Source organism: Varanus komodoensis, unplaced genomic scaffold (assembly GCF_004798865.1).
Source record: "Varanus komodoensis strain SLA01 unplaced genomic scaffold, ASM479886v1 scaffold6_2, whole genome shotgun sequence".
NCBI lineage: Eukaryota > Metazoa > Chordata > Lepidosauria > Squamata > Varanidae > Varanus > Varanus komodoensis.
Genome location: NW_025336346.1, coordinates 8153154 through 8165275, shown reverse-complemented (window position 1 = coordinate 8165275; position 12122 = coordinate 8153154). Strand labels below are relative to the sequence as shown.

The 12122-nt window shown below is 39.4% G+C and overlaps 1 protein-coding gene across 1 annotated transcript in view; it reads right to left on the bottom strand.

The window, feature by feature from the left end:
• Positions 1 to 12122, bottom strand: part of PRKCD (protein kinase C delta) — a 76483-nt gene that overhangs the window by 34992 nt on the left and 29369 nt on the right. The window contains exon 2 of the mRNA XM_044451152.1: positions 1302 to 1435. Coding sequence (XP_044307087.1) covers positions 1302 to 1413 — 112 coding nt within the window. The 5' untranslated portion in view covers positions 1414 to 1435. The remainder of the gene's footprint in view (positions 1 to 1301; positions 1436 to 12122) is intronic.

Below are 12122 nucleotides of genomic sequence, written 5' to 3'. Positions count from 1 at the left end.
AGGCCCAATGCAGGTTACAGCTGCATCTCCAGATAACCCTGAGCAATCAGCCTCTTAATATCCAGTGGTACTTCCAATCTGGGGTTTAAGTTCGGAGTTAAGAATATGTTGCTCCAGCAACTGTTTGGTTTAATGCATGCCTCTTCATGTGATGAATTGCCCAAACAGTGGTAAAAAATAAACTTAGTTTGTCTTTATTAGGTAAGCCCTGCCAAAACCAACAGTATAAATCAGGTATTTGACAAGATGCTTGATGCTAGTTTGCCAAATGAGTTCCTCAAATGTTCATAAATCGCCACCTGAGAATATTCTGCATTCTGAAGTCCTTCTGCTTTATTTCCCCACTTGTATCAAAAAGCTTTTTCCTGGTTTTGGAAATTCTTACTTGTAACAGCTGTTCAGAGGAGCCATTTCCATTAATGAAAAGTTAATTCCAGACTTGCCTGCTCTGTGGTTTATTTGGAAATGCTTCAGAGTCACTTATAACCCATTACAGCTGGATTGGTACCTTGTGAATTTCCAGGTAAAGATGAATGCCTCACTAATATTTCATCCAATTTAAATTGCACTTGAACAGTTTAAAGAAACCTTGTCCATATTTTCAGGTGATTCAGCACATGTGTTTTTGCTTGACTGTGCAATTCTAAAAGAGGGATGGGAACCTGTCTGGGACCTCCTGATGTTCTTCCATCACATCTTCCACCACTGCAGCCAGCATGGCTGGGGTAATAGGATCTGGATTCTGCCATCATCTGGAGGACCACAGACTTCCCATCTCTGCTCTGAAAACAACAACTCCAGCTGAAGTAACAAGCCTGGCCATACAATTTGTTCTGTTTTACCTTTGGTCAGTTTTTGTTCTTGTTTTGTTTTTTGACATGAAGAGTAAGCACATTTGAGTGGAACTGTCTGAGCTGCACATGCACCCAATTTAACCAAGATTTATTTGCAGCTCAGATCTGCAAGAAAACACTACCACAGATTTCATCTGTCCAGAAACCTGGTCACCCGATTGCATTCTTCCTTCTACAGTTTTCTTTCTCCAGCAGCAGCAGTCTGCCAGCCCTCCATACCCACAGAGCATGCTCCGTTCTCACTGAACCGTTTTCCTTCCCTTTTGGGTTTTTCCCCATTGTGACTTCGTATGAGTCACCAACTCTCAGTGTTACCCCACAGAGCTGTTATAAGGAAAAAATGGGGAGGAGGAAACTCAATGTATGCTGCTCTTGTAGGAGAAGGCAGAATACAAATGTAATAAACAAATAAACAGATAGATAAATAAATAAATGTAATCTTTTTACCTGTTGTCATGGCCTCTTTCATTTTTATTGCACAGAAAGGCTGTGAAAGTTCTTGGTTCTGCATTGGTCCTAACTCAAAAGAGTTGAACGATATTCGTAAGAAGGGAGCCATAGCTCAGATCACAGTTATGAACCTGTACAGGAAGTAAAGCAAGAACAAGTAAATCTAAGGCTCAAAATTGGGCTGTGCGATGAAAATAAAAAAAAAAGAAAGTTCTATTCCAACCTAAAGCCTGGTATATTTTGAGATACGTTTGCTTAATGGGGCATCCCAGTAGCAGAAAGCTTACTCAAATCCTCTTTTTGGTGTTACTGTAAAAAAATCCTAAATCAGAGTGAAATTGAATCCAGAGCTTCTGAATCTTACAGAGCATTTTTAATTGCAAAAATATGAAATGGGGAAGGACAACTGGTGGTCTTCCAGATGTGACTGGACTGCAACTGCTATCAGCCCTCAACACTGGCTATACTGGCTACGGCAATGAGAGCTGCAGTCCAGCAACAATTGTAGGGGCAGAAGTTGTCCACCTCATGTAAAAAGTTTTTTATTTTCATAAATGCATATAAGGGAGATGCCCTACTTAGCCTGCCTGAAGGGAACAAAGCAGAGTGCCAGCTTTTGAGTTTTCCGGCATTCTTCATCATGAAGATGGTAAGAAAAGGGAGGGGTGGGGGCAAGGGTCAAGGAACCCATGCGATGAACAAACAACAGCTGATGGAAGAATTTTGAAAAGATAAAATCCAGCAGCCTTTATAAAAAATAAAATATAAGAATGGAGACAGTTCTAACACTAGAATTTCTATTTTCAAGAATGGGAGCATGATTGTGTCTTCGTCCCAGCTGTCCTAGCTGCAGCCTACAAACCTCATCTTAGAGACCATTTTAATGACCGAAACCTCCTTGCACATTCCATCAGCATAAGTCTTCTTTTCCCTCCACTCTTCTTGTTTTGTTCAACATTTTGTTGAAGAAGAGTTCTGGAGAACTCAAAATTTGCAAATAATTTTGTGACCCAAGCTGGTCAACTAAATACATTGCCCCAATACGGATTTTAGCATTTTTCTTAAACCATCACAATTGCCTTTACTTTTTGTGTACATGAACAGAATTGGTATTACAGGGCTTTTTGGTAATAAGTTTTTCTACAGCTTTAAGAATGAAAATCTGTGCTTTGGAGTCTCATTTAGTTAGAACAAAAAGAACTTGTTAATCTTATTAAAAACTGTAAGCCGCATTCCAAACAGAAGTCTACTAAACAGATAATCCCAGAAGACCTAATTGATATCTGCCAAAAACCAAGCATTTGCCACACTGCAGGCAAATAAATACTTTCAAGGCTGCTATGCATGTAAAACACAATCCTATGTGTGTTCATACAGGAAAAGTCCTGTAGCTACCAGCATTCCTCTGCTAGCATGGCTGTTGGGGAATCCTGGGAATTATAGGTCTTTCTTCTGTCTAAACATACTCAGGATTGTGCCCTTAACTAGTGTAAATATTACCATTTTTGACCTGGAAGCACTCCCATGGATATAGCTCCTGCAAAATTCCCCAAGGGACTATTTTGCTGTGTTGAATTTCTGCTATGAAACTGTTGAGGGCACAGACCCTATTACAAAAAGGTGCCAACATTTGATCTAGAATATCTGTACTTATATCTTGGTAGTTTCATCATTCCCTGGACAATATATTTGTTAATATTTGTTACAATTCAGTGATAAACAATTGGACGTGCATAAGCCCCTTTACTGTTAAAAAAAGGAAAATGGAAAATGTTCATTCTCACATGTTTGGACTTATTGTTGACATAGTTACTTTTATGTGCTCTCTATAAGCTTAAAAATGAATGGTCTTTGTGCTTTTCTTTGAACATCTAGAAGTCAATTTGAAAGATTTCGGTATTACTGTTTCACCATTAAAATGCTGGAAAATACGAGGGTTCTTCAGAAAGTTTCCGCACTTTTTAAAACTCTATTTATTAAGAATTTTAAAAACAAATTACATCACTTTTCTACATAGTCAGCTTCCTTTGCAATGCATTTTCCCCAGCATCATACCAACTTTTTAATGCCATCATCAAAAAATATATAAAATATATTTATAAAATATAAAAGTGTGGAAACTTTTTGAAGACCCTTTGTATATTTATGGTCTATATTATTTACTTTGAAGAACACTGTACAAAAAACCAATTTCCAATTTCAATTACTCTTATACTAATAACAACTTTACAATATTATTAATCATAGTAACTCTTTGCTATTCAAATATAATATTTGTAAAGGACAGCCCCCCTTTTTATTTTATTTAAATATACTCTGTATTCCTACAGCATCTCCCCCCCCCCCGTTCTCCTTCTTGTAATCTATAGCCTAAACACAGAAATAAGCTTTGATCCTGATGAATGGCTGACAAAACACTACGTAAGGAAATGATGTCTACATGTGATTTTAAGTCACAATGACCCAATCAAGCATATGTTGTGGTTCCATATAAGCTTGTGCTATAAATCTATGAAGTAAATATTATACATTTCATTTCATTTAAGTTTGTCAGACGGTGTGCAAAGCAGCAGAAAAGTGTATGTTGTGTTTGAAGAAATTTGGAATTCGAAATCAGCAGAGGGTTCCCCACAGAAGCCAAGGCCCACCAAGTTCCTTGACACCCCTATAATATAGGGAAAATTATGCCAGCACTAGAACCTGTAATTGCCCCCCTATTAGAATCAACCGAAGAGAAACAGTTAAGGAAAAAAAAAAAACAAGTGGAAGGAAGGTTTCAAAATGTTCTTTTCTGTATTCTGCCTGCAGCCGTGCTCCCTCCAGCAGGTATCCCAGACACGCCAATGCAAGATAGACTTTGCTCTGCTTAAAAATGAGGAATGCAGAAGCCTTCTGTATCAGATATAAATTTATTCACTTTACAGTATTCCCCCTGTGGAATGTGCATACTCTTAGCCACTGGGGATTTTGTGTTTACTTTCCAACTTTCCATTCAAAAATTTTCAATTATTCAATTTCAAATGAAGATTTGGAATGGGCATCTTGAAATTAGATTGCTTATAATCTAGAGGAAAGCCTCAGATTCATACAGGCACAGTGTGGCGCATGTCTTCAGCTTGGCCAGTGGCCGGTAACTTTCTGGGAAACATTCCTTTGCTCACAGACCCACCGTCAGCTATCAGCACTGTCGCAGCTCTTCTACGGCAGAACTGACTTGGTACATTTCTGGCTGCATATCGCATTTACGCACACTTTAACGTGCAATTCTTACAAATGTAATAGAAGCTGACAGAAAGCATCATTAGAAGATGTGCGTTCATCACATTTCAGTTGGCCATTAAAAAAAAAAACCTAGAGAAAAGGGTATAAGGCAAGTAAGTATATACAAGAAAGAAAGGTGCTTTCACGGATTCTACCCTTGCTTTCACTTTCTGTTATAAAAATGAGGAAGGACGTTCTAGTGCTTTATTTCCAGTCTTATCTATAAGCAAGGGCAAGTATTTGAAGTAGTGACAGTCAAATAAAACATGTTTTATGGCTTTGCAATCTTCTCTGCAAAGCTGCACTATTTATTTCCTTTCATTTATTTCAGGCACGAGGTTGCAACCAATGCTGTCTTCACTGAAGAACGCATACACGAGAATTCCTTTATGCAAGTACAGTGGTACCTTGGCTCACGAACTTTAATCTGTTCCAGGACTCTGGTCATGACCCAAATTGGTTGTGAGCCAAGTTACCTTGACCCTTATGGGGAAATTTGAATAAGGTTAATCTGTTCTGCAACTATTTTTGTTACTCACAAAAATCTGAAGCAAAGTAACAAAGATCGCGGCCATCTACCCCTCCTCCAGCAACTGTGTAGGCGGGGTGGGGGGAGACAGGCGCGATTGCAGGCGCGCTGGGGAGGGAGGCAGTTGTGGCCATCTCCCCTCCAGCAAAACGGGCCATCTCCCCCCTCCCCCCGGGCAGCACGACCATGATCGCGCCTGTGCAGGGAAGGCGGGCGCACTCGCAATCGTCACCAGGTGCAGTTTGTGACCTGCAGCAAATTTTTTATGAAATTTCTGTTCGTGTCCCGATCTGGTTGTGAACTGAGGCATTCGTGATAAGCTGAGCAGTGGATGGGACACGCGATTTTCCTGCTCGTGAAACACCAATGCCGTTATCTCAATTTAGCATACAATGTAGATATTCACAGCCTGCAGATGGTTACCTAAGTGGGAATATGCATGCATGCACAAAGACCTGTCTACACCGATAGCATTTCTTCTAATGAAGGCACTTAAAGCATTCAGACCGATTAGGCTCTGAACTGTAAAAATATTCCAGTGTTCCACCCCTTCCCTTATACATGTGTTAGCTCAGTAAATGTCTCCTCATAACGCTGCCCCTCCAAAAACCTCAGGCCCACCTGCAGCTAGATGTTATGCAGCCTGTGGGTTGCAGAACCACTGCAGGTGTTGCCTACGGCTTGGACACTGTGTGGTTGTACACGGATTAGTTCCAATTCTAAGAACCAGAAGCTACACTTTGATCATGAAATGGAGCTTCTTCTGTACTTTCCAGACCCTCAAAAGAGTCTGACTATCGGGGCCCTGAGAAATTGTGTTTAAAATGGTATAGGAGGCTGCAGATGGAGGATTGAACCCAGGATGGTTGCAAGAAAAGAACGACATTTGTACTTATGTCAGTCCATTTTGGATCCAAGCCATTGAGCCTGTTTGTACGTTATGACAACCAACCATGGCTTAATTAACCCACAAGGACTGTGGCATCATGATGGCAGATAATCATTTCCTGGTAACATCTTATTAATCTTTTTAGAGATTATTTTCCCACTGCCTTGACCGAGCCCCATCAGCAGGGTCAGAGATCCCTTCAATAAGAGGTGAAGGTCATTTCCCCCCCTTATCCAGTTGTTGAAATTGTGTTACTGTACGAGTAGATCACTGTTCATTTGAGGTCCATCAGTACTTGGCCAAAAACCATGCTCTGATACAAGGTAATTATGTCTTGAATTCCTTTTGCTCCCCCTTCAGTGCTTGTGTCAACATTGCAAATGAAAAGATCATCAGGAAAACAGTCCATTCTTCACTGGGCTTAATTAGAGCATAATAATGGCCAAGTTGCTTTCTTCATTCATTTTAAATAAAACAATATCCCAAGTATTTTCTTCTTATTTACAAGTATATACTAATAAGCCTTCTATGTAAATTTTATGTATTTGTAAAAATTGCACATAACCCTCCCTTTTTCACAATGTGAATTCAGCAAGGCTTACCTAAATGTAAATCATACCATTAAAAAAGTATTAATTGTACATAATTACAACATGTGCACAGTTAAATAGGATTTAAAAAGTGAAATCAATACATCACACAACCATATTTGCCTATTAAAGCATCTAAATAACTAAAATATTTAGGCCTAATAATAAAATCAATCTCCAGTTCATTAAAGATCAGACAAGATTGCAATCCAATGTCATTATAAAAGTGGAAAATATAATGGATGTGAAACTGTAAGGTGAAACTTTTCAAACCATTACACATGGAAACTAACATTTTCTAATATACCACAAGACTTTCAATATGCTTGGGTAGAAACTACAACTATTACAACCAACACTATGACTAAAGCTTCAAAATATGTGGAATCTATACAAGAGTCTAGCTTAATTCAAGTACAAGGGAAACTTTATCTGCTTGCCTGTGTCATCAGTAAACTATTCCACAAATAAAATATCTCTCATGTATGACCTTGTAGAAAAGCTTATGGATCCAGTCCTTTTTCTGTCATCATGTAGCTTTCATTCTTGTTTAAAAAACAGGGACAGAAGGCTTCTCCCACACAAACCAGAGTCCCCTTACTCCCTTAACTCTTCATGTTCTACAAGCACCTAGCTGGATTTGCTTATGCAAATAATCTAGGATTCTTTGTACCATATTCACTATATAGTACATATCACATTAATATATTCACTAATATGCTTATTTAAAAGCACCTTGAAGAAAATGCAGTGATTAACAGAAGCCGACATGGATTTCTTAAGAATAAGTCATGCCAAACTAACCTAATCTCATTTTTTGACTGGGTCAAAATAGGAAATGCTGTGGACATAATTTATCTAGACTTTGGCAAAGCATTTGACAAAGTGCTCCACAACATCCTGACAGACAAACTAGAAATATGTGAGCTCAACAGAATTACTATTAGATGGATCCACAACTGACTACCAAACCAGTCACAAAGAATGCTCATCATTGGCACTTTCTCAAGCTGAAGAAAGGCATTGGTCCCAGTGGGGTGCCACAGGGCTCAGTCCTGGGACCAGCGCCCTTCAGCATCTTTATCAATGATCTAAATGAGGAGGTCCATGAAATAATTAAATTTGCAGACACACAAAACTGGGTGGAATAGCTAAAATCCTGGAAGACAAAGAGAAGATCCAGGGTGATCTAGATAAGCTAGAATGCTGGACTGAAAGCAACAGAATGAAATTCAATGGACACAAATGCCAAGTTCTCCACCTAGGAAAAAAACTCAAAAGCATTGATACAAGATGGGGAACACTTGGCTCAACAGCACTGAAAAAGAAAAAGGCCTTGGAGTTGTTGTGGACAACAAGTTAAATATGAGCCAACAATGCAAAGCAGCCACAGAAAGGGCAAAAGCTATTTTGGGATGCATAAATAGAAGCATCCCAAGATAGGCTTCCCAAGAACAAGAATGATACTACAAGAGAGGCACTAGTTCCTCTTTACTCTGTGCTAGTCAGATCTCACCTGGAATGCTGTGTCCACTTCTGGGCACCTGGGTTTAAAAAGGATCCAGAAACACTAGAGCATTCAGAGGAGGGCAACAAAGATGACCCAGAGCCTGGAAACTGAGCTTTACGAGAGAGGATGAGAAAGCTGGGCATGTTCAGCCTCAAGGAGAGAAGACTATGAGGGGATAGGACAGCTCTCTACAAGACCCTCAAAGGCTGTCAGAAAGAGGAAGGAAAAGACCTCGTTTCACTCATCCCTGAGTGCAAGACATGGAACATCTGAGTGGGGTGGTGTAAACTGCCATTCTGCACCAGTGGGGGGTTGAGCCCCACAGACCTCCTTGGCCCCTGCTGGCCCTACTATTCTATGCATAAAAAACTAATAGCTTCACTTCCCCTGTTATCTCTATTAGAAAGCAGGTGGAGATTATGAAAAATAAGAAATATTTTTCACCACACACCCCATGTTTTCATCAATGAAACACCAAGTGAATTCACAAATGTAATCCTCATTGCACTGAGATTATTTGTGTTCCTCTATTGCTTTTTCTAATACTCAAACTATGAATAGTTTTTGTACCTTTCATGTGCGCTGCATCTGCAGCTATACAAACGTTTCATCAAGCTGAAGTCTTTCCTTACCATGGAGTCACTCTATTGCACAGTTCAACTGGAGACCAGCAGAAAAGGCTCGGTTTTTGCCAGCAGTTCATATGGGCCGAATCAGTAGATGGCACCCTTCTCTCTGAATCAGTGACTGATCATTAGAACCAGTTATACAAAACAAGTATCTCAAACATCCCAAAGCTCAATTCATTGCCTGTACATATTCTAGCTCTCACTATTATAGTTTTTTCCTAGGTGGCCTATTTGCTTTAAGCCTCGTTAAAACATACGGCCTTTTCTATACGCTACATATTCCTACATGCTATTTAGGCAGCTCTAAGAAGAGTTTCATTTGATCATACGCAGAACTTCATGTATTTAGTGTATGATTTAAGTTAGCCAAACATTTCTATCACCCAAAAGTATCATTTCAAATAAGCATCCATTTATTCAATCATATATTTAGCTAAGCTACACATCTTAATCATGGCTTCTCTCACACAAACCAGAGTTCCCTTTCTCCCTTTAGTCTTCATTCTCTACAAGCATCTAGCTTGATTTGCTTGAGCACATAATCTAGAATTGTCTGCACCATATTCACTTGCAGCTTCTCCTGCTATCTCCATTAGAATGCATGTGGAGATTATGAGAAATAGGAAAGAAATAAGAAATGTGAACCCAGGGAAGGTGGGTTGTTGGGCAGTTGACAAGCCACCCAGAACCCATGGCTGCTTTAGGACTGTGAATGGTTGCTTAACCAGTCCAGCAATCACCCTCACTGGGCAAATATGCAGTGACAAGCTATGGTGCCTTCCCCAAATATCCAAACTGGTGGCTACTGCAATAAGAAACTGTACCCATGGTGATATCTCTTCACGTGAGGACCAGTTTCTGTTCAGGCACCCTATTTTGCTCTTTATGTCTAGCTTAACTAAAGGCATATGAAGCACAGGAAAAAGTACAGTTGCATTTGTTGCGATTAACTATACACAATTAAAAGGCCCCATCTGTGCGGGTGTTCAAGGATAGGCTGGACGTCCACATGGTGGGCATGTTGTGAGCGGAGCCGGCTGGTGCCGGAGGTCAGACTAGATGGCCCGGGAGGCCCCTTCTGACTCGCTCTGTTTCTATGTTTCTAAAACTAGATGGTGAAATTCTTTCAGAATCATATACTCTGAACAGTTACAGATCTTGAGTTAGTATAGCATATGCTCCACCAGTGCCAGTGGTTCTTTTCTTCCGGATCCCTAGACAATAAGCACACTTGTTGATAAAGATTGAAGGGCTTTATTGTTAGACTACCGAAAACGGAATATAAAGGTGAGGGAGGTACAGTGCACGGCTAACATCCCGCCTGCTACTGGGGACTCCTCAAAGAAATAAGAATGGATGGATTCTTGTCCCGCATGCAACATCTTCTGCAGTTATGTCTTAATCGTGGTTGCCTAACTTTATATAGGGGTTGTTACTGTTGTTTAATATGATCCCACCTGTTTCTATTAAGCTAGACAAAATTTGATTTTTTTGCACAGCCGTGATGAGGAAAGGATCCTAAAACATAACTGAATGTGTATCTTGAATATTCCCATGGCAGGCAGTCGGCCTTTGCCAGCCCATCTGGTGGTAAACAGCACTTTCAGGTTGGCCAAAGCTGCGTGGTGCCCAAGCCGTATCTACCTCAAACTTGCTTAACCAGTGGGTAACAGCTACCTGGCAAACGAAGTACAGCCAGCAGATAATGGAGCTCAGGTCTCAGCAGACATTTAGATCATACCTAAGACTATGCAAACATGAAACTAAGTGCCAAGCATCTCTAAGCATACTAGACACCAGGCAGTGAAAAGCAGCAACAGACAACAAAATAGCAACTCAGGGCTCACTGGAGAAGAAATGAAGACTAAAAGTGCCTGTGCAAAGAAGACTGGGACCCAAGGAGAGGGTCATACGCCGTGGCCTTCTTGAGATCACAGTGCTCTTTGAGCCCTTCCCAGTACAACAGCTCAGAAAAGCTGCTTTTCAGCCATTATCCCTGCAGTGAGGAATGAACTATCAGAGTCTTTCCATTCTAAGGTACATGTCCTCCTTTGAAAAACAAGCTCTTATAGCCTGCTATAGCATCTAAGACAAACGAAAGCTTATTACTCCTGTGACAGAATTCATTCAAGGGCTTTCCTGCCACTTTCTAGACATAAATGAAAGGATACCACTGACAATTTTATTTTTCTGACTTTATTCAGTTCTATTCTTTGAATTGCTGCTTGCATAAAAGCCTGCAGAGTTTCTTTCCAGATGTAGTTGAGTATATGAAGTTTGTAAAAATTATGAATAGAAATAAATACACAGAAAGTTCAAATACTTTTAAAAAAATGTTCACCTAATTAGATGTACCACTATTGCCAAAATAAAGCACTAGGAATATTAAAAAGCAGTCAGATATTGGAATTATATTTATTATATCTAAGAATGCAATAATGTATGTAATTCCATACTAGCATGCATGTACACAAGCACATACATATTATTACATAAATATGTCAGGAGGCTTGGTTTTGCTATGGTTTATGTATGCCTTGTGCTACAGAATATGTACCAAGTACCCAGGGAGAGATTTTATGTGTATAAGTCTTTTTTGTTGCCTTTTAGCCATAGGGCTACATAAAAATACACATACAATTAAAATACAAAGAGCAAAATCACAACCCCCGACGTACGATATAAATCAATATACTAGCCAGTGGAAGAAGAAGCAAGGAAGCAGAACAGTGACCATAACAACTTTTGCATAATCACACAATGCCCAGCGGAAGACAGCGAGTGTGAAGAGTTTGCCCAGCTGAACACTAGATATACACTATCCAGCTATATCCTTTGAAATCCTTGGATGAATTTGCTTTGATTGAGAGCAAGTAAGGGTAGGGGTTGGACAGCCTATTTAAAACATGTTACATTAATTACACATTTACTAGACCTGCAGGTTAAACATTTTCTCATCTTTCCTACAAAATTATGATCATAGAGAATAAGTAAACCTGCAGTTCCTTGATCCAATTTCCAAACTATTTATAATTTTGTCAGCCATCTGAAAACACTCACTTCCATCTACTCTGGGATTAAAAGCAAGAAGTGTCTTATCTCCACCCTTTTAAGTCAGCTTGCACTTGAGAGATCAGAAAAAAAAGGATTTTTAACAAGTCCTAAAGATACCTGGCATTTCAAGGTTTATTCATTTTTTAAAAATCAGGATAAAAACTTGTTGTAAATATGCTGAACAATGTTGTGATATAAAAGCTAAAATTTAGTAGTAAGTCTTTCAGCTTGCCTAGTAGCAATACATAAGTATATTTTAATGTGCCTAAAAAGTGGAACATAAGACTGTAGCCCTTTTTCAGATCAATCACATTTTATGTTTAGCAAAAAAAAAAAAAAAAAAAATCACAAAGAAA